General features: G+C 38.8%; 1 protein-coding gene across 3 annotated transcripts in view; it reads left to right on the top strand.

Moving 5' to 3' along the window:
• Window positions 1-23,554, top strand: part of CTTNBP2 (cortactin binding protein 2) — a 197,019-nt gene that overhangs the window by 75,804 nt on the left and 97,661 nt on the right. Inside the window, exon 4 of one of the 3 annotated variants that reach the window (XM_049771025.1) lies at window positions 2,746-4,227. In XM_049771025.1, the coding sequence (XP_049626982.1) occupies window positions 2,746-4,227 (1,482 nt within the window). Of the gene's footprint in view, window positions 1-2,745; window positions 4,391-23,554 lie in introns of those variants that run through there. The other 2 variants (XM_049771028.1, XM_049771027.1) reach the window with 2 other exon arrangements.

The following is a 23,554-nucleotide window of genomic DNA, read 5'->3' as shown; positions in this document are numbered from 1 at the left end:
TGCTCCATGTTTTTGCTCATTCCCTAAGCCGAAGTCTAGAAAATTATGGTTCCAAAGGTTCTGCTCAGTCTCTGTTGTCAGAATTGGGCCTCTGCACTAAGAAATCTTGATTTTTGTAGGAGACCTGGGCTCTTTTTTTCTTCCATTTTTTTCTTTCTTTTTCACTTTTGTGGATATTATTCGATGATTTTTTTTCTTTCTATTTTAGTAGTTGATGCCAAGTTTTTTCTTCTCTTTTCCTTAACCTTTTTATCTCCAACAGAATAACATAACTTGAATCATTCAGCCTTATAAATTGAGGGGGGAAAAGAATGATACCAGGACCAGTCATATGAACACATAGTGTAAATAAAAAATGACCAGACTGGAACACCAAATAGAATAGATACCCAACCTGTAACAAGCTGTAAGGTGGAGATCAGTTACACTAGGATTCTGGGGGGTAAAGGAGGGATATATGGGAGACAAGCTGGGAACAGGAGTGGAGGGAGGACAACATTGGTGGTTGGAAAGCCCTTCATTCATTGTCACTATGTACTGTAAATAATTCTGTGTAATGAACTTCAGTCACAATAAAAAAAGAAAAGAAAAAAATGGTCCAGCATAGAAACTATTATGCTGAGTGAAATAAGTAAGAGGGAGAGAGATAGATGCAAACTAGTCTCACCCATCTATGGGTTTTTAAAAAAATAAAAGACGTTATTGTAACAATGCCCAGAGGCAATAGAGGTAAGGGCTAGAAGGACTGGCCCACAATATGAAGCTCACCATAAAGAGTGGTGAGTGCAGTTAGGAAATAACCACACTAACAACTATCATGAAAATGATAGTGAGTGAAAGAAACAGATTGCTTGTCTCAAATACAGGCAAGGGGTGAGGAAGGAGGGAGTTGGGGGCATTGGTGATGGGAATGTTGCACTGGTGAAGGGGGGGGTGACTTTTTATGAATGAAACCCAACTACAAACAGTAATCATAGTGCTTAAATAAAGGTATTATTTAAAAATTAAATAAAAGTTTAAAAAAATAAATGTAATTTCACAGTCCTAAAAAAATAAAAAGAAAGTGGTCCAAGACATGAAGTCAGTCAGGCTTTGAGAATTCCCAGTTATGGCTTGAATCAGATATATTTCTTTGGTTGTTTACTGTTTTCAAAGAACTCTCTTAAATTTTCTAGGATTTCTAGAGAAATCCTTTGAATGGGTTCCTAGTAGTTCTAAGACACTGCAAGAGGTTAAGAGAGAGAGAGAGAGAGAGAGAGAGAGAGAGAGAGAGAGAGAGAGAGAGAGAGAGAGAGAGAGAGAGAGAGAGAGAGCTGTAAAGCTGGAGATATATAGCAAGGTATTTGTATTGCATGTAGCTGAACTAGGTTCAATCCCTGACACTACACATGGTTCCTCATGAGCATCATCAAGTGTGGTACCAAAGCCAAAATAGAAAATAGAAAAAGTTAAGTAATGAATTAGTTCATAGAAGAGCTTAGAATTTAACTGTAGTCCTGTTGCCAGAACTCCTTACATGCGAATTATCCCTCACATATTATCTAAATTGTTCCTGAATCACTATAATTTTTTTTTTTTTTTTTGGTTTTTGGGCCACACCCGTTTGACACTCAGGGGTTACTCCTGGCTATGTGCTCAGAAATCGCCCCTGGCTTGGGGGGACCATATGGGACGCCGGGGGATCGAACCGCGGTCCTTCCTTGGCTAGCGCTTGCAAGGCAGACACCTTACCTCCTGCGCCACCTACCCGGCCCCCTGAATCACTATAGAGACCTTTTTTTTTTTTTAGTTCATTTTAATAGTTTTTTATTTTGAACAAAGTGGATTACAAATCTTTCACAGTAGTATTTTAAGTACATAGTGACATTAAATTAGGGGCATCCCCACAACCAATTGTTGTCCTTCCTCCACCCCTGTTCCCAGCATGCATCTTATTTTCCCCTCTTTTGCCCCCCGGGCTGCTAGTGTGAGTGGTTCTCTATGTGTCTAGCTTGTAGACTGTGAATTGATTCTGTTGTCATTGGCTTTGGTTTGGTACCTAAGTCTGATCATTTTTTATTTCTACTCAATGTTCATATGACTGTTTGATCTTGGTACCTTCCATATAGAGACATCTTTTTAAGGGGGAATAAAAAGGATAAGGAAATAACTTGAAGGGCTAAAGTATGTGATGTTAAAAAAAAATAAAAGGCTGCAAATTCTATTCTCAGTACCTCATGGTTACCTTGCCCCTGGTACTGCTAACTTTAGTGGTCCTTAGTACTGCAGTAGTTGCCACAGCAGCCTCTAAGGCTACTGAGCCCCAGATATACCCCAGAGTGATGCTCAAGCATTGAACTTCAGGGCAAGAAGTGGCCCCCAAATTCCTGTAGGACTCCATGGTTACTCCCAAAATAAAAACACCAGTGTATGTCAGTCATATAGCTATCTATTTTTGCCAAAGTGTTTCTCCTGAACTTCATACTGTGATTCAACCTGTTCTTTTCATTATTTCACATGAATCAATATTATGAATTTTCTATTGCTATAACTTAGCCTGGTATTGCAAAACCATTAGCACCAATATTTACATTTCAAAGAGTCTTAAACATCATTCACATCACATCACATTGTGGAATAACTCAAACCCTTATCGCTGTCAGAAAAGGAGTAAACATCTCACTATAGGCAACACTTCTCTGACACAAGGAGTTTGCCAGGCAATAACTAGGGGCTGTTTTATTTTTATTTTTGTTTTATTTACAGCTGGAGACGGAAAAGCTGCAGTTACAAGCACTGGAGCAGGAGCACAAGAAGCTGGCAGCCCGCCTGGAGGAGGAGCGCAACAAGAACAAGCATGTGGTGCTCATGTTGGTCAAGGAGTGCAAGCAGCTGTCAGGTCGTGTCCTCGAAGAGGCCCAGAAGCTCGATGAGGTCATGGGCGAGCTGGAAGAGGAGAAGAAGAAGAGCAGTGCGCTGGAGGATGAGCTCTCGGCTGAGAAGCGGAGAGGCACCGAGATGGAAGCACAGCTGGAGAAACAGCTGTCTGAGTTTGACACTGAGCGTGAGCAGCTGCGGGCCAAGCTGCATCGGGAAGAAGCACACACCGTGGACCTCAAGGAAGAGATAGACAAGATGAAGAAGATGATTGAACAGTTGAAAAGGGGACAAGACAGCAAGCCCAGCCTCTCCCTTTCCAGGAAGACAAAAGACAAGCGTGCAGTCTCTGTCTCCGTGGGGACAGAAGGACCAGTGACCCACTCTGTGGCTTGCCAGACAGATCCATTGACAGACAGTGCCGACCCAGCAAAGAAGTTACCTTTGACCATGCCAGTCAAGCCCCCTGCAGGAAGCCCCCTTGTTTCTGCAAATGCAAAAGGGAGTGTGTGCCCTACTCTGGTCAGGCCAGGCGTTGACAAGCAGGCCTCCCATGGGGATCCCCCTGGCTCCTCTCTGCCCACAGTCCCTCCTCCTAGTGCAAACAGACTGGAGGAAAATGGCCCCAGCCCTGGCCCTCCTGGCCCAAGCCCAGACCTAGCAGGGAGCACAGCCCTGCCTCCTCCTGCAACACAGCCCCCTGGCCTGGCTCCCCAGGCCTACCAGCCTGCTGCACCCGTGCACGGTTTACATTCACCATGTGCCAATGCATCTCTGCACCCGGGCCTGAACCCCCGTGTCCAGGCCGCCAGGTTCCGATTCCAGGGCAATGCCAACGACCCCGACCAAAACGGAAACACCACACAGAGCCCACCTTCCAGAGATGTCTCTCCCACAAGTCGTGACAACCTGGTGGCCAAGCAGCTGGCTCGCAATACCGTGACCCAGGCTCTGTCGAGATTCACCAGCCCTCAAGCAGGAACACCCCCAAGGCCAGGAGGACCCCCCACGGGGGATTTGAGCACCCACCCTCCAGTTGGTCGGACCAGTTTAAAGACTCCCAGTGCAACTCGAGTTGACAGAGGAAACCCGCCTCCTATCCCTCCCAAAAAGCCAGGGCTCTCCCAAGCCCCTTCACCCCCACACCCCCAACTCAAGGTTATCATGGATAGCAACAGGGCCTCCAATGCGGGGGCCAAAGCTGATAGCAAAAGTGTGGCTTCGCCTCCTTCCACCTTGCCCCAGGGGAGCAGGGTCATAAACGAGGAGAATCTCACTAAGTCATCCTCCCCTCAGCTGCCACCAAAACCGTCCATAGATTTAACTGTGGCACCTGCCGGCTGTGCCGTTTCAGCCCTGGCCACGTCTCAGGTGGGTGCTTGGCCTGCTGAAACCCCTGGACCGAACCAGCCTGCATGTTTAGAAAGTTCCCTTGTCCTTCCCACCACCATTGCCTTTCGCTCCCCCATAAACCCTGTTAGTGCTACATCCTGTAGAGCAAGTGCCTCAGACAGCCTCCTGGTAACAGCATCAGGTAAAGGGTTAAAAATATTACATCCTTCTCTTATAAATGTGGCCTTTTGTTCTTTCACTGGCCTTCACTTTCTTCACATTGCTTGGAAGCTTTTTTTCCCCATGTAATAATTTCCTGTCTTTTCTTGATCTCTCTATCCTGTTTCTCTCCCTTTCCCCCTCCCCATTTTTCATTTCGCTCACTTTCCCTTCCCTTCTCACTCTTTGCCTTTCAGTATTTTTCTTTAAAGATTCCAGGGTATGGCGATTCATCTTTCTATATGAATTGCAGTTTTGTTATGCTAAGAGCTTTCATCCTTTAAAATAACCTGAAAGCAGTGGTCTAGAGCATATGGAAAGCATTAATTTAGAGAGACTTGAGTACTTCCATGGGAGGAAAAATTATTCCTTCTTATTAAATATTTATCTCACAGATTTCCACATTAGTAGGGCAGCTTCAGACAGCCTTTGTTCATCTCTGTCCCTCTGAGATGAAATTGAAAATGTGGCTTTCAAGGAACCCTCTTTGCAGTCCACTTTGGATTGTCAGTTTGATTCTGTTTGTTCTGCCATCAGCATAGTCTAAGTTTAAGTATCAGTCCAGTGGTGTGTTTTAACCTCAGAGATATAGCATGCATATTTATCAGTCTGTTCTAAATTTGGTTTATTTCAAACACTGTTTACTCTATTTAAAACTATCATCTCTCAACACTTGAGCACAGATGGATAATATAGCATGTGGGCTGTAGTAGAAAGATTTCCATTGCAGATGTGGTTTATGAAGTCATTGAAGCTGGGGCCTTTGAGCAAAGGATTTAATAAAGGACTGTAGCATTCTTTTTTGTTACCGAGTGCTAGAAGAAATACTTTTTTATTTGACATGACAGTTCTTCATGGACTAAATGTAGCTCCAAAACAATGATAGAGGGTCGAACTTCTATGAAAGATTTGTAAGAGTCACAACTCTTCTAATAAGAAGAAACTTTTCCCAATTAAACAATTGACTTTAACAATTAAATTAAGACTCACATGGTATTATATTTAAAACTTAGCGGGGGAGAGTGGGAATGAGAAAAACAGGTGGTACTGTACTTACTAATTATCAGATAATGAAGCAATACTTGGGGACTTTTTTAGTGATTATAAACTGTCTCCTTGAAAGTAAGTTTTTTTAAGTCTGTATTAATATTTTAGGATGAAAAGAGAGAGTTGGAAAGAGCACAGACATCATGCTTGTCAAATCTTCTTTAGGAAATGGTACTGCCATTTATAGCTCCGTGTTGATAGTGTGTGTTTTTTTTTTTCCTCTTGAACTGAGCAAATGTGTTCTCCTTAAACTGGAATGTATGCTTCTCACCTAGGGGAAAGTGAGTATTAGGATTGAATACCATAATATATGTTGTACTTAAAGCAGAAAATATAGAGGAATTTGTATTGCTTCAGTAATAATAGCTGAAATTGTTTTGAAATTTTGCTTTTGAACTAACTCCATTATTTGTAATGTATTTGTTGAAATTCAGCACACAAATTTGGATATATGAAATTCAAAATTATATAGCTGAGGTAAACAGTGAGCTCCTAATTGTCTAAAATGATGTTGGCTATTTCCTGTGAATTAAATATGTCCTCAGAGGAGAAAAATTTGCTTTTTTTCTTGAGAAACAGAGGATGTGTAATAAGTACAAGGCTTATGTTCCAAAAATATTTGGACAAGTGGCAGTGCTGATTAAGACAGATATCTATCACAAAAATTTTATTCACTTAAGAAAATATGAAGTTGTCTTTGCTTTGATATCATGAAGCTTTGCCCATTGTTGCCTTTATTTACTGTGGTTCAGATTCTAGCATCAAAGTTGTTTCACTTACTTAAAAGTTTCACTTACTTAAAAGTCTAGCTGAAAATGGTACAAGTGGAAATGCTTTAAAACCAGTATCTATGACTGAAGACTTTTGTCAGTAGGATTTTTAAGTTAACCATTAAAGATAAAGAATTCTGAGCCCATTATCTTTTTATGAGTGTCACCTGAGTAGGCTGCAGTAGAATAGAGTTTAGGATAAATGAACTATCAACCTTTTGGAAATGATCTTTGCTGAGTTTGGAGAGAAAATCATAGAAATAAGAGGGACAAAAGATTAGTTGCCACTGAAGAGTCAGGAAACATAACTCAGTTCTCCGATTTGGGTATTTGCCCACATACAGAATTTATCTTTGGTGAGCTAGGAGGTTTGCTTTTCAGTGAGTTTTATTTTGGGGTGAGGGATGAAGGCAAAAGTAGATGATTGGTTCTGCTACAAGGATTAACTGAGCATCTAGTCTGTTTGGAATGGGCAGTGTTCATCATAGTTGCAGAATGCTTGTGTGTCACTCAATAGTCACAGGGTTCTGTCAACTTAAACTTTCCAAAACAGATCAAAGATTTCAACTGCTTTTTGTATTTTGGTGGTTCCAATTTTGCCACCATTGCTTTAGTTGTGCCTGAGGAAGCTTGTTCCTCTCTAGATCATTGAAGAGGATAAAATTTGTAAATAGTCACTAATGTCACTGTGGTTGGAATGTAAAGAGCAGGGCACTAAAACAGAGCACATCTAACTGGTAGATGTCTGTTTCCATTTCAGTGATTCAAAGAGCATACACATATACATGTCCCATAAAAGAGGGTACAAGAAGAGCATTCAAAATGAGAGTGCAAGTCAAAAAATGTCAGGGAAGTTCACTTATTTTTTTTTTTACGTACTCCCCTAAAAGAGAAAATTCCATCTAAAACTTTAAAAAAAAAGAACCAAGAAAAAATTGTTCCAAGTCACATAAATTTATTTAATTTGTTGAGTTACTCTCTTTGAAGTTGTTTACTTCTGTGTTCTTAGAAAACCACTGTATCCATGATCTTTTAAATTCTAAAATCCTGCCTTTTGATGTCAGCTTGTATCTGTGACCGTTGTGAAGTTATGGAGATTTGGAAAAAAATAAAAGTATGATTTTAATGAATTTTATTGTAAATTGCCTTTAGTCTATTTAGCAATGTTTTGGGGATTCTAATTTAAATGAATTATAGAACATCTCTTTCCTCCTGACCTTGTGTCAAAGGAGCACATTTCAATTGTTAAATGAAGGGAGACAAAATCAAAATAACTCCAGGCAACTGAGTTTCCATACCCTAGGAATTATTTTTTTTTTCCTGTCATCTTGCTTTATTTGATACATTTCCTTTTATTTGTTTCAGACATTTTTCTTAGTTAAACCTATCCTTAAAAATTGATTCTCTACATATGATTGGATTAAAGTTAAATCAGAAAATGAGACTGATCTGAGCTATGACATTAACCTTCTCCACACTCTGAAGCTGATGCCAGAAGCTGTTCTCAACTCCTTTTCCCTCTGTCATGCTGCCTGTCCCCTTCCTCAATGCATGTTTTGCAAGTTGCTCACTTTGACTCATGTTTGCACGTGAGGCTGCAAAGCTGAATGATCTTTTTCTAACATTATTAGAATAGCTGTATGACCTCAAGTCTGTTCTACTATTGACCCATTCCTTAACCAATTAACTCTTTACTATCAACTTTACTTTTTATTGAAAATTTCAAATGAGTGGTACAGTCTCTTGGTTAAATTTTATTTCTCCTATAATCAAAGCAATATTTATTGAAATCAGTTCCACAGTTCTAAGGAAGATTGAAAATGGGAATAGGGATATTAAGTTTATAGAATACTTGGTGTCTATAAGTAGATGCTAAGATATATGATATTTTTCTTTTAAAAATATTTTAAATAGTTCACTGGGATTAGGGAGGTAGTACTGGGGTTAATGAATTTTTCATGCAAAGGCCAATCATGGTTTAAATCCCAGCACCATAGATGCTCCCCTGAGGACTTCCAGAAGCCCTGAGCATTGCTGGATATGGCCCCAGAAATAAAAAGACAAATTACAATAAAATATTTAAGAAATATGACATACTTTTTATATAACTCTAAAAATATTAAGAAACTCAAAATTTGAAAAATATTTTCTGGTAAATTAATATTTAAAAAAAATTCGAGAAAATTATACTCTCCATGGAATATTTTCATATAAAATCACCTAAAATAGGTTTACATTTAAGCTGTGCCAAAGGTGTATAATTGTAGTAAGAAAGTATAACAAATCCAACAAGGATAATGAATTGATCAATATGTAACTATGTATACTCTTAAAAAGATAAGAACCAAGACCTTTGGTTATAATGGAGGGAGATGGTAGAAGGGGGAGTACAAGGAAAGACAAGGCAGTAGAGGAGAGAGGTCAGATCGGGAAACATGAGGGAGGGAAGAAAAGGAACGGGTGGGAAGAAAATCTAGACAAACTGAGAGCCTGAGACCCAAAACAACATTGCCTTTATTCCACAGAGGACCGCTGTGCGATGCCTTCCTTTTGCCTTTGTGTTTGCTTTGCAATCAAGGTTTCATACCTTGACACTTTTAATTTCTGCTTATCATACACTTCTAATAAGTACTGATTTAATTTTTGTGGGCTTCTTTTGTTTGTTTTTAAGAAAATACAAAAGGTAAAATGTACCAGAGAGGAGCCTTCTTGTAAGTATGAAGTAAAAATATTATTTTTGTAAGAAGAACTAATGTCTATCAATGGGGATAGAGCATACCATATAGATAAATATTTAATTTTATGAACATTTTGAGTATTATATTTAATTCCAGTTTAATAGGGTAAAAGAATAAATTATTTATAGATCCAATTATTGGTTATGAAAATATGATATTAAACTTCTAGTAAACAGTAGAAGTATATTTGTATAGAGTCCTGTGAAATAATATTTAAAATATCAGGACATTTCTTGAAATAATTGAAGACCAACATAAAAGTTATATGTAACTATAAAAATTCTTTGTATACATGTGACTATAAAAGCCATATATTTAAAAAAACTACCTGATACTAGAGCATGGAATATAAGTGATGTCTTATGTTGGATCTTCTCACAGAGAATATTTCAAATATATCTTAGGAGGTGTGACCATAAGATTAATGTGCACACATGGGACAACATTTACATTAGAAAATTTCTTTGAGCTATTTGGGTCTCTGGAAAAAAAAAGTAGAATGATGTATTTTGGAATTTACTTGTATTCAAACCTAAAATACACAAAGAACTATATATAACATTAAATAAACATTTTTACTTTACTGTTTTTACAGCACTTTGATCAAGGAAGAATTCAGAAAATTTTCCATGCTATTTGCAGCCGACTTCACATACTTAACAGATTCTCTTCTAAAACTGCTAAATACTGATGAAAAATATCTAACTATGATAACTTATGACTTTTGTTAAAGCTATATGGTAGAGTGTCCTATTTTGTTGACTGATTAAGTTTCTGGTATCAAGTTATAAAAATGGCCAGGTGATACAGAATTCAGAATTGTATATTGAATATTTGTGCTGCTAGATTATGGATCCAATTTATACATAATTTGTTTCAGTTGCTTCTTGATCTAGAAGAGTACTGGGATCCCTATAAACTTTATTTCCAAATAAAGAATAAATAAAGGAACATAGATTCCTTAAGGCATTTGGCCTCTAAATGGTTTATATGTGCTTAAATAAAGATATTAATAAAAATAATTAAAATGTTTCATATAATTTTATAAGCATCTTAGAAACATTCTTGAGAAAGGGGAAAATAATACTGTATTTCTCAAAACTTTCAATATTGAAAAATGATTATATTGAAAGTTTTGAGAAATACAGTATTATTTTCCCCTTTCTCAAGAATGTTTCTAAGATGCTTATAAAATTATATGAAACATTTTAATTATTTTTATTAATATCTTTATTTAAGCACATATAAACCATTTAGAGGCCAAATGCCTTAAGGAATCTATGTTCCTTTATTTATTCTTTATTTGGAAATAAAGTTTATAGGGATCCCAGTACTCTTCTAGATCAAGAAGCAACTGAAACAAATTATGTATAAATTGGATCCATAATCTAGCAGCACAAATATTCAATATACAATTCTGAATTCTGTATCACCTGGCCATTTTTATAACTTGATACCAGAAACTTAATCAGTCAACAAAATAGGACACTCTACCATATAGCTTTAACAAAAGTCATAAGTTATCATAGTTAGATATTTTTCATCAGTATTTAGCAGTTTTAGAAGAGAATCTGTTAAGTATGTGAAGTCGGCTGCAAATAGCATGGAAAATTTTCTGAATTCTTCCTTGATCAAAGTGCTGTAAAAACAGTAAAGTAAAAATGTTTATTTAATGTTATATATAGTTCTTTGTGTATTTTAGGTTTGAATACAAGTAAATTCCAAAATACATCATTCTACTTTTTTTTTCCAGAGACCCAAATAGCTCAAAGAAATTTTCTAATGTAAATGTTGTCCCATGTGTGCACATTAATCTTATGGTCACACCTCCTAAGATATATTTGAAATATTCTCTGTGAGAAGATCCAACATAAGACATCACTTATATTCCATGCTCTAGTATCAGGTAGTTTTTTTAAATATATGGCTTTTATAGTCACATGTATACAAAGAATTTTTATAGTTACATATAACTTTTATGTTGGTCTTCAATTATTTCAAGAAATGTCCTGATATTTTAAATATTATTTCACAGGACTCTATACAAATATACTTCTACTGTTTACTAGAAGTTTAATATCATATTTTCATAACCAATAATTGGATCTATAAATAATTTATTCTTTTACCCTATTAAACTGGAATTAAATATAATACTCAAAATGTTCATAAAATTAAATATTTATCTATATGGTATGCTCTATCCCCATTGATAGACATTAGTTCTTCTTACAAAAATAATATTTTTACTTCATACTTACAAGAAGGCTCCTCTCTGGTACATTTTACCTTTTGTATTTTCTTAAAAACAAACAAAAGAAGCCCACAAAAATTAAATCAGTACTTATTAGAAGTGTATGATAAGCAGAAATTAAAAGTGTCAAGGTATGAAACCTTGATTGCAAAGCAAACACAAAGGCAAAAGGAAGGCATCGCACAGCGGTCCTCTGTGGAATAAAGGCAATGTTGTTTTGGGTCTCAGGCTCTCAGTTTTCTAGATTTTCTTCCCACCCGTTCCTTTTCTTCCCTCCCTCATGTTTCCCGATCTGACCTCTCTCCTCTACTGCCTTGTCTTTCCTTGTACTCCCCCTTCTACCATCTCCCTCCATTATAACCAAAGGTCTTGGTTCTTATCTTTTTAAGAGTATACATAGTTACATATTGATCAATTCATTATCCTTGTTGGATTTGTTATACTTTCTTACTACAATTATACACCTTTGGCACAGCTTAAATGTAAACCTATTTTAGGTGATTTTATATGAAAATATTCCATGGAGAGTATAATTTTCTCGAATTTTTTTTAAATATTAATTTACCAGAAAATATTTTTCAAATTTTGAGTTTCTTAATATTTTTAGAGTTATATAAAAAGTATGTCATATTTCTTAAATATTTTATTGTAATTTGTCTTTTTATTTCTGGGGCCATATCCAGCAATGCTCAGGGCTTCTGGAAGTCCTCAGGGGAGCATCTATGGTGCTGGGATTTAAACCATGATTGGCCTTTGCATGAAAAATTCATTAACCCCAGTACTACCTCCCTAATCCCAGTGAACTATTTAAAATATTTTTAAAAGAAAAATATCATATATCTTAGCATCTACTTATAGACACCAAGTATTCTATAAACTTAATATCCCTATTCCCATTTTCAATCTTCCTTAGAACTGTGGAACTGATTTCAATAAATATTGCTTTGATTATAGGAGAAATAAAATTTAACCAAGAGACTGTACCACTCATTTGAAATTTTCAATAAAAAGTAAAGTTGATAGTAAAGAGTTAATTGGTTAAGGAATGGGTCAATAGTAGAACAGACTTGAGGTCATACAGCTATTCTAATAATGTTAGAAAAAGATCATTCAGCTTTGCAGCCTCACGTGCAAACATGAGTCAAAGTGAGCAACTTGCAAAACATGCATTGAGGAAGGGGACAGGCAGCATGACAGAGGGAAAAGGAGTTGAGAACAGCTTCTGGCATCAGCTTCAGAGTGTGGAGAAGGTTAATGTCATAGCTCAGATCAGTCTCATTTTCTGATTTAACTTTAATCCAATCATATGTAGAGAATCAATTTTTAAGGATAGGTTTAACTAAGAAAAATGTCTGAAACAAATAAAAGGAAATGTATCAAATAAAGCAAGATGACAGGAAAAAAAAAATAATTCCTAGGGTATGGAAACTCAGTTGCCTGGAGTTATTTTGATTTTGTCTCCCTTCATTTAACAATTGAAATGTGCTCCTTTGACACAAGGTCAGGAGGAAAGAGATGTTCTATAATTCATTTAAATTAGAATCCCCAAAACATTGCTAAATAGACTAAAGGCAATTTACAATAAAATTCATTAAAATCATACTTTTATTTTTTCCAAATCTCCATAACTTCACAACGGTCACAGATACAAGCTGACATCAAAAGGCAGGATTTTAGAATTTAAAAGATCATGGATACAGTGGTTTTCTAAGAACACAGAAGTAAACAACTTCAAAGAGAGTAACTCAACAAATTAAATAAATTTATGTGACTTGGAACAATTTTTTCTTGGTTCTTTTTTTTTAAAGTTTTAGATGGAATTTTCTCTTTTAGGGGAGTACGTAAAAAAAAAAATAAGTGAACTTCCCTGACATTTTTTGACTTGCACTCTCATTTTGAATGCTCTTCTTGTACCCTCTTTTATGGGACATGTATATGTGTATGCTCTTTGAATCACTGAAATGGAAACAGACATCTACCAGTTAGATGCTCTGTTTTAGTGCCCTGCTCTTTACATTCCAACCACAGTGACATTAGTGACTATTTACAAATTTTATCCTCTTCAATGATCTAGAGAGGAACAAGCTTCCTCAGGCACAACTAAAGCAATGGTGGCAAAATTGGAACCACCAAAATACAAAAAGCAGTTGAAATCTTTGATCTGTTTTGGAAAGTTTAAGTTGACAGAACCCTGTGACTATTGAGTGACACACAAGCATTCTGCAACTATGATGAACACTGCCCATTCCAAACAGACTAGATGCTCAGTTAATCCTTGTAGCAGAACCAATCATCTACTTTTGCCTTCATCCCTCACCCCAAAATAAAACTCACTGAAAAGCAAACCTCCTAGCTCACCAAAGATAAATTCTGTATGTGGGCAAATACCCAAATCGGAGAACTGAGTTATGTTTCCTGACTCTTCAGTGGCAACTAATCTTTTGTCCCTCTTATTTCTATGATTTTCTCTCCAAACTCAGCAAAGATCATTTCCAAAAGGTTGATAGTTCATTTATCCTAAACTCTATTCTACTGCAGCCTACTCAGGTGACACTCATAAAAAGATAATGGGCTCAGAATTCTTTATCTTTAATGGTTAACTTAAAAATCCTACTGACAAAAGTCTTCAGTCATAGATACTGGTTTTAAAGCATTTCCACTTGTACCATTTTCAGCTAGACTTTTAAGTAAGTGAAACTTTTAAGTAAGTGAAACAACTTTGATGCTAGAATCTGAACCACAGTAAATAAAGGCAACAATGGGCAAAGCTTCATGATATCAAAGCAAAGACAACTTCATATTTTCTTAAGTGAATAAAATTTTTGTGATAGATATCTGTCTTAATCAGCACTGCCACTTGTCCAAATATTTTTGGAACATAAGCCTTGTACTTATTACACATCCTCTGTTTCTCAAGAAAAAAAGCAAATTTTTCTCCTCTGAGGACATATTTAATTCACAGGAAATAGCCAACATCATTTTAGACAATTAGGAGCTCACTGTTTACCTCAGCTATATAATTTTGAATTTCATATATCCAAATTTGTGTGCTGAATTTCAACAAATACATTACAAATAATGGAGTTAGTTCAAAAGCAAAATTTCAAAACAATTTCAGCTATTATTACTGAAGCAATACAAATTCCTCTATATTTTCTGCTTTAAGTACAACATATATTATGGTATTCAATCCTAATACTCACTTTCCCCTAGGTGAGAAGCATACATTCCAGTTTAAGGAGAACACATTTGCTCAGTTCAAGAGGAAAAAAAAAACACACACTATCAACACGGAGCTATAAATGGCAGTACCATTTCCTAAAGAAGATTTGACAAGCATGATGTCTGTGCTCTTTCCAACTCTCTCTTTTCATCCTAAAATATTAATACAGACTTAAAAAAACTTACTTTCAAGGAGACAGTTTATAATCACTAAAAAAGTCCCCAAGTATTGCTTCATTATCTGATAATTAGTAAGTACAGTACCACCTGTTTTTCTCATTCCCACTCTCCCCCGCTAAGTTTTAAATATAATACCATGTGAGTCTTAATTTAATTGTTAAAGTCAATTGTTTAATTGGGAAAAGTTTCTTCTTATTAGAAGAGTTGTGACTCTTACAAATCTTTCATAGAAGTTCGACCCTCTATCATTGTTTTGGAGCTACATTTAGTCCATGAAGAACTGTCATGTCAAATAAAAAAGTATTTCTTCTAGCACTCGGTAACAAAAAAGAATGCTACAGTCCTTTATTAAATCCTTTGCTCAAAGGCCCCAGCTTCAATGACTTCATAAACCACATCTGCAATGGAAATCTTTCTACTACAGCCCACATGCTATATTATCCATCTGTGCTCAAGTGTTGAGAGATGATAGTTTTAAATAGAGTAAACAGTGTTTGAAATAAACCAAATTTAGAACAGACTGATAAATATGCATGCTATATCTCTGAGGTTAAAACACACCACTGGACTGATACTTAAACTTAGACTATGCTGATGGCAGAACAAACAGAATCAAACTGACAATCCAAAGTGGACTGCAAAGAGGGTTCCTTGAAAGCCACATTTTCAATTTCATCTCAGAGGGACAGAGATGAACAAAGGCTGTCTGAAGCTGCCCTACTAATGTGGAAATCTGTGAGATAAATATTTAATAAGAAGGAATAATTTTTCCTCCCATGGAAGTACTCAAGTCTCTCTAAATTAATGCTTTCCATATGCTCTAGACCACTGCTTTCAGGTTATTTTAAAGGATGAAAGCTCTTAGCATAACAAAACTGCAATTCATATAGAAAGATGAATCGCCATACCCTGGAATCTTTAAAGAAAAATACTGAAAGGCAAAGAGTGAGAAGGGAAGGGAAAGTGAGCGAAATGAAAAATGGGGAGGGGGAAAGGGAGAGAAACAGGATAGAGAGATCAAGAAAAGACAGGAAATTATTACATGGGGAAAAAAAGCTTCCAAGCAATGTGAAGAAAGTGAAGGCCAGTGAAAGAACAAAAGGCCACATTTATAAGAGAAGGATGTAATATTTTTAACCCTTTACCTGATGCTGTTACCAGGAGGCTGTCTGAGGCACTTGCTCTACAGGATGTAGCACTAACAGGGTTTATGGGGGAGCGAAAGGCAATGGTGGTGGGAAGGACAAGGGAACTTTCTAAACATGCAGGCTGGTTCGGTCCAGGGGTTTCAGCAGGCCAAGCACCCACCTGAGACGTGGCCAGGGCTGAAACGGCACAGCCGGCAGGTGCCACAGTTAAATCTATGGACGGTTTTGGTGGCAGCTGAGGGGAGGATGACTTAGTGAGATTCTCCTCGTTTATGACCCTGCTCCCCTGGGGCAAGGTGGAAGGAGGCGAAGCCACACTTTTGCTATCAGCTTTGGCCCCCGCATTGGAGGCCCTGTTGCTATCCATGATAACCTTGAGTTGGGGGTGTGGGGGTGAAGGGGCTTGGGAGAGCCCTGGCTTTTTGGGAGGGATAGGAGGCGGGTTTCCTCTGTCAACTCGAGTTGCACTGGGAGTCTTTAAACTGGTCCGACCAACTGGAGGGTGGGTGCTCAAATCCCCCGTGGGGGGTCCTCCTGGCCTTGGGGGTGTTCCTGCTTGAGGGCTGGTGAATCTCGACAGAGCCTGGGTCACGGTATTGCGAGCCAGCTGCTTGGCCACCAGGTTGTCACGACTTGTGGGAGAGACATCTCTGGAAGGTGGGCTCTGTGTGGTGTTTCCGTTTTGGTCGGGGTCGTTGGCATTGCCCTGGAATCGGAACCTGGCGGCCTGGACACGGGGTTCAGGCCCGGGTGCAGAGATGCATTGGCACATGGTGAATGTAAACCGTGCACGGGTGCAGCAGGCTGGTAGGCCTGGGGAGCCAGGCCAGGGGGCTGTGTTGCAGGAGGAGGCAGGGCTGTGCTCCCTGCTAGGTCTGGGCTTGGGCCAGGAGGGCCAGGGCTGGGGCCATTTTCCTCCAGTCTGTTTGCACTAGGAGGAGGGACTGTGGGCAGAGAGGAGCCAGGGGGATCCCCATGGGAGGCCTGCTTGTCAACGCCTGGCCTGACCAGAGTAGGGCACACACTCCCTTTTGCATTTGCAGAAACAAGGGGCTTCCTGCAGGGGGCTTGACTGGCATGGTCAAAGGTAACTTCTTTGCTGGGTCGGCACTGTCTGTCAATGGATCTGTCTGGCAAGCCACAGAGTGGGTCACTGGTCCTTCTGTCCCCACGGAGACAGAGACTGCACGCTTGTCTTTTGTCTTCCTGGAAAGGGAGAGGCTGGGCTTGCTGTCTTGTCCCCTTTTCAACTGTTCAATCATCTTCTTCATCTTGTCTATCTCTTCCTTGAGGTCCACGGTGTGTGCTTCTTCCCGATGCAGCTTGGCCGCAGCTGCTCACGCTCAGTGTCAAACTCAGACAGCTGTTTCTCCAGCTGTGCTTCCATCTCGGTGCCTCTCCGCTTCTCAGCCGAGAGCTCATCCTCCAGCGCACTGCTCTTCTTCTTCTCCTCTTCCAGCTCGCCCATGACCTCATCGAGCTTCTGGGCCTCTTCGAGGACACGACCTGACAGCTGCTTGCACTCCTTGACCAACATGAGCACCACATGCTTGTTCTTGTTGCGCTCCTCCTCCAGGCGGGCTGCCAGCTTCTTGTGCTCCTGCTCCAGTGCTTGTAACTGCAGCTTTTCCGTCTCCAGCTGTAAATAAAACAAAAATAAAAATAAAACAGCCCCTAGTTATTGCCTGGCAAACTCCTTGTGTCAGAGAAGTGTTGCCTATAGTGAGATGTTTACTCCTTTTCTGACAGCGATAAGGGTTTGAGTTATTCCACAATGTGATGTGATGTGAATGATGTTTAAGACTCTTTGAAATGTAAATATTGGTGCTAATGGTTTTGCAATACCAGGCTAAGTTATAGCAATAGAAAATTCATAATATTGATTCATGTGAAATAATGAAAAGAACAGGTTGAATCACAGTATGAAGTTCAGGAGAAACACTTTGGCAAAAATAGATAGCTATATGACTGACATACAACTGGTGTTTTTATTTTGGGAGTAACCATGGAGTCCTACAGGAATTTGGGGGCCACTTCTTGCCCTGAAGTTCAATGCTTGAGCATCATCTGGGGTATATCTGGGGCTCAGTAGCCTTAGAGGCTGCTGTGGCAACTACTGCAGTACTAAGGACCATAAAGTTAGCAGTACCAGGGGCAAGGTAACCATGAGGTACTGAGAATAGAATTTGCAGCCTTTTATTTTTTTTTAAATCACATACTTTAGCCCTTCAAGTTATTTCCTTATCCTTTTTATTCCCCTTAAAAAGATGTCTTCTATATGGAAGGTACCAAGATCAAACAGTCATATGAACATTGAGTAGAAATAAAAAATGATCAGGACTTAGGTACCAAACCAAAGCCAATGACAACAGAATCAATTCACAGTCTACAAGCTAGACACATAGAGAACCACTACACTAGCAGCCGGGGGGCAAAAGAGGGGAAATAAGATGCATGCTGGGAACAGGGGTGGAGGAAGGACAACAATTGGTTGTGGGGATGCCCCTAATTTAATGTCACTATGTACTTAAAATACTACTGTGAAAGATTTGTAATCCACTTTGTTCAAAATAAAAAACTATTAAAATGAACTAAAAAAAAAAAAAGGTCTCTATAGTGATTCAGGGGGCGGGTAGGTGGCGCAGGAGGTAAGGTGTCTGCCTTGCAAGCGCTAGCCAAGGAAGGACCGCGGTTCGATCCCCCGGCGTCCCATATGGTCCCCCAAGCCAGGGGCGATTTCTGAGCACATAGCAGGAGTAACCCCTGAGTGTCAAACGGGTGTGGCCCAAAAACCAAAAAAAAAAAAAAAAATTATAGTGATTCAGGAACAATTTAGATAATATGTGAGGGATAATTCGCATGTAAGGAGTTCTGGCAACAGGACTACAGTTAAATTCTAAGCTCTTCTATGAACTAATTCATTACTTAACTTTTTCTATTTTCTATTTTGGCTTTGGTACCACACTTGATGATGCTCATGAGGAACCATGTGTAGTGTCAGGGATTGAACCTAGTTCAGCTACATGCAATACAAATACCTTGCTATATATCTCCAGCTTTACAGCTCTCTCTCTCTCTCTCTCTCTCTCTCTCTCTCTCTCTCTCTCTCTCTCTCTCTCTCTCTCTCTCTCTCTCTCTCTCTTAACCTCTTGCAGTGTCTTAGAACTACTAGGAACCCATTCAAAGGATTTCTCTAGAAATCCTAGAAAATTTAAGAGAGTTCTTTGAAAACAGTAAACAACCAAAGAAATATATCTGATTCAAGCCATAACTGGGAATTCTCAAAGCCTGACTGACTTCATGTCTTGGACCACTTTCTTTTTATTTTTTTAGGACTGTGAAATTACATTTATTTTTTTAAACTTTTATTTAATTTTTAAATAATACCTTTATTTAAGCACTATGATTACTGTTTGTAGTTGGGTTTCATTCATAAAAAGCCCCTTCACCCCCTTCACAGTGCAACATTCCCATCACCAATGCCCCACTCCCTCCTTCCTCACCCCTTGCCTGTATTTGAGACAAGCAATCTGTTTCTTTCACTCACTATCATTTTCATGATAGTTGTTAGTGTGGTTATTTCCTAACTGCACTCACCACTCTTTATGGTGAGCTTCATATTGTGGGCCAGTCCTTCTAGCCCTTACCTCTATTGCTCTGGGCATTGTTACAATAACGTCTTTTATTTTTTTAAAAACCCATAGATGGGTGAGACTAGTTTGCATCTATCTCTCTCCCTCTTACTTATTTCACTCAGCATAATAGTTTCTATGCTGGACCATTTTTTTCTTTTCTTTTTTTATTGTGACTGAAGTTCATTACACAGAATTATTTACAGTACATAGTGACAATGAATGAAGGGCTTTCCAACCACCAATGTTGTCCTCCCTCCACTCCTGTTCCCAGCTTGTCTCCATATATCCTCCTTTACCCCCAGAATCCTAGTGTAATGATCTCCACCTTACAGCTTGTTACAGGTTGGGTATCTATTCTATTTGGTGTTCCAGTCTGGTCATTTTTTTATTTACACTATGTGTTCATATGACTGGTCCTGGTATCATTCTTTTCCCCCTCAATTTATAAGGCTGAATGATTCAAGTTATGTTATTCTGTTGGAGATAAAAAGGTTAAGGAAAAGAGAAGAAAAAACTTGGCATCAACTACTAAAATAGAAAGAAAAAAAATCATCGAATAATATCCACAAAAGTGAAAAAGAAAGAAAAAAATGGAAGAAAAAAAGAGCCCAGGTCTCCTACAAAAATCAAGATTTTTAGTGCAGAGCCCAATTCTGACAACAGAGACTGAGCAGAACCTTTGGAACCATAATTTTCTAGACTTCGGCTTAGGGAATGAGCAAAAACATGGAGCACATAATACAAAAAAATGAAACACACCAACAATGTTGGAACAGTAGCTAGAACTTAAAGACTCTATCCTAGACCTTATCCTAGGACCTGAGCAAATACCAAGATTGCTTGCTACAGTGGCCTTATTTTCTCAACCACAACCGAGGGGAAAGGTTCCTGACACCACACACACACACACACACACACACACACACACACACACACACACACACACACACACACACACACAAACCCTGGGATATGGCAATGAGAAGGTGTGGAGCCAGTGGTTGTTTCCATGACAATATGCTTCAAGAGTGGAGAAACCCTGAATCTCTTAGGCCATGGGAATTTCCTTCCTTCCCCAATACTTACTGTGCCTATACAAAAAAAAAAAAATGGTGGGGTAACACCAAGCCCTGCCACTGCACCACTTTTTCTGGTTTTATTTTGCTTTATTTTTTTTGATATTATATATTATCTGGACCATTTTCTTAATTGCTCACTAAGATCCTATGATATAGCCTCCTTGGCATTTCTAGGATATTTGGGGACAGGGCCATGTCTCAGGGTCTTCTCTCTCGGCTTAGAATGTCCCCACACATCTCAATGGTTGACTCCCACACTAAACAGTGCGTTTATTGCACAGGTCTTTCATGGTCCAGGCTCATGTGCTCCAAAGCCGAATCCTGGCAGCTCTGCTGAGCCTGGCAGCTCTGCTCTCTGTGATGCCAATCACAGTAAGGTCTGTGATCACATAAATGGTGTGGTCCTCAGCTGAAAGACCTGTGAGTTCCAGGAAGGAAGAACTGCCCCTGTGTGCCTGTGTAAAAGCACTGTCACCATATGCAAGCTACACAAGTAAAAGGGCATGCACTCCAGCAAAGGCCATGGCTGAGGATAGACTGATGAATGATAAGAAGCGAATCTCAGTGAAATCTGCAAGCATCATGGCAAGTGTATACACAAGCCCTGCTCAGGTTAGCAACAATGATGTCAAGGGAAGGGATGTTAAAAAAAATTAAAATAACTAAAAATGCAAGTATGTACACCTTACAAAATAATTTTTCTGCTTGATCATATACAGCAAGAGCTTTCTGAAGCCTTTCTGTCTTTGAATAGGGTTTTTGATATGCATAGAAGTACTCCACTGTGCAAGAAACTTTATTTCCTTCAGTCTCTGCTGGAAGGCCACCTTTACAGAAAGACATCCTCATAGTCTGGACAAAATATCTGTCTTCCTTGTCTTTCTACGATGAGGTGGCGAGTGCAAGGTCATATACAGCAGTCTTTGGGCTTACACTTTAGTTCTGTGCTCAATGGACTATTCAAAGTGACAAGGATTAACCCAAAGTGGCCACAGGCAAGGCAAATGTTGTAACCCTGTTCTGTCTCTCTGACCTTCCTATCCATCTGCTTATAATTCTTGTTTAGCACCTGCCTTTTCCACAGGAAAGGGACTCCAGAAGGGAACTCTCTCTTCTTTGCTACTGTGGTTCTGAGATCTGGAATAGTGTCTGATACATAAACAGAGCTTAATAAATTGGTGATTCAATGGATGCATTATCTATATGTTTCTTCATAGAAACAATCTCCTGCTTAGCAGAGATTCTGAGCTTACAGCTTCATACATGCACCATCCTAACATGCATAGAGAACTGTTCTTCTTAAAGGCCTTCTCACCCTGAAGTGGATATAGGAGTGGGACTCATGGATACAGCCTTGCCTTCCCAAGTAGAGGAATATTTTACTGGTCCCCAAAATGACAAGAGTAGAGCTCTCCAAGAGAGGGATAGCATTTCCTCTACCCCCAGGAGTTAAACATAAAACTGTCACACCAGTATTTTCTTGAAATGAATCTCTCCTCAGCCACACACCCCAGTTTCTTGGAAGGGGACACATGACTGAGGATATACTCCAGTTCCTTACTGTGCTGTGAAAATCAGGACACCAGTTCCCTCTGACAACCATGGAGACAAAAAAAGAGCAGAGGTTACTAGCCTACAAGGAGTTAGAAATATCATCCATTCAGCTTGGACTTCCTACTTTGAAGAAAGTTGTTGAATAACATAAAATGGGCCCAGCAAACAGGGAGATAGAAATGCTTATAACTGTCCTCAAATAATGGATAATGGTTTATATGCACACTCTCTGTCATATGACAAATTGGGTTGACTTCATTGAGTAGAATAGGTAATGTTGGGAAATAATCTCAGATACTGAAATCTCATAACAATTTTCACTTGTGGAGCCAGACTGAGAGCACAGTGAATAGGACATTTGTCTTGCATGCAGCCAACCCAGGTTTGATCACCAGCTTTTATATAGTACCCCAAGCCTGCAAGGAGTGATTTCTGAGTACAGAGGCAGGAGTAACCCTTGAGCACTGCCAGGTATGGGCCAAAGACTAAAAGAAAAAATAATTTTGACTTTTTAATACATATTATATAAATTTATAATTATAATTTAACTTATCTAAACATGTCCAGTAAGAGATGCAGTTAGCAGGGTACACAGTTAGGTCTTAGAGCAATTTTGAATATATTTATATTAATATTCTCTTCCTAAAATTCTTAGATACAAGGAAAAGAACAAACTTGGTCAGTTTTCTATTTTTTTTTAAATATGAGCTTCATATTTTACCTCAGAAGGTATAAATAATTGTCTTATTAAACTTGATAGGGAACTTTATTCCCAAAGCAAATCACTAGACTGAGATAATCATTTTTTGATGTCAGTCATTTAATTAATATTAAACAATGCCAACATTCAACTGCCACTAGTCAAGCTTTTCTGACCACATCACACAACTTGTATGTAGTTTACATTTTTTTTTGTTTTGTTTTTGGGTCACACCCAGCAACACTCAGGGGTTACTCCTGCTCTAAGCTCAGAAATTGCTCCTGGCAGGCTCTGGGGACCATATGGGATGCCGGGATTCGAACCACCAACCTTCTATATGCAAGGCAAATGCCTTACCTCCATGCTGTCTCTTCAGCCCCTAGAGTTCACTTTTACTTCTAATAATGACTTACCTTGCACTTCATATTTAAGTTGAACAAACTCCCAACAGAGGATCAGTTCAACTGGCTTTAGCTATTTATACAGAAAACTATGCTGTCATAAAGGGAAGATAATTATTTGGTTGTCTTTGTTCTATCACTTTTGTCTGATAAAGCCTAAACTGACTAATTCTCCCTTAAGTAGATGATATTGGTGGGGCAAGTGGTGGTGGGATAGTGGTGGTAGTGCCAGGAACTGGACCCTGGGATTCTGCAAAAAAGCATATGCTCCATCTCATGAGACTGCCCCAACCTGTTTCTTCTTTTTTCTTCTCCCTCCCTCCCTCCCTCCTCTCCCTCCCTCCTCCCTCCTCCCTCCCTCCCTCCCTCCCTTCCTCCCTCCCTCCCTCCCTCCCTCTCTCCCTCTCTCTCTTTCTTCT

Source organism: Suncus etruscus, chromosome 1, assembly GCF_024139225.1.
Source record: "Suncus etruscus isolate mSunEtr1 chromosome 1, mSunEtr1.pri.cur, whole genome shotgun sequence".
NCBI lineage: Eukaryota > Metazoa > Chordata > Mammalia > Eulipotyphla > Soricidae > Suncus > Suncus etruscus.
The sequence above is the reverse complement of the archived record's forward strand: the minus strand, read 5'-3'. Positions and strand labels throughout refer to the sequence as shown.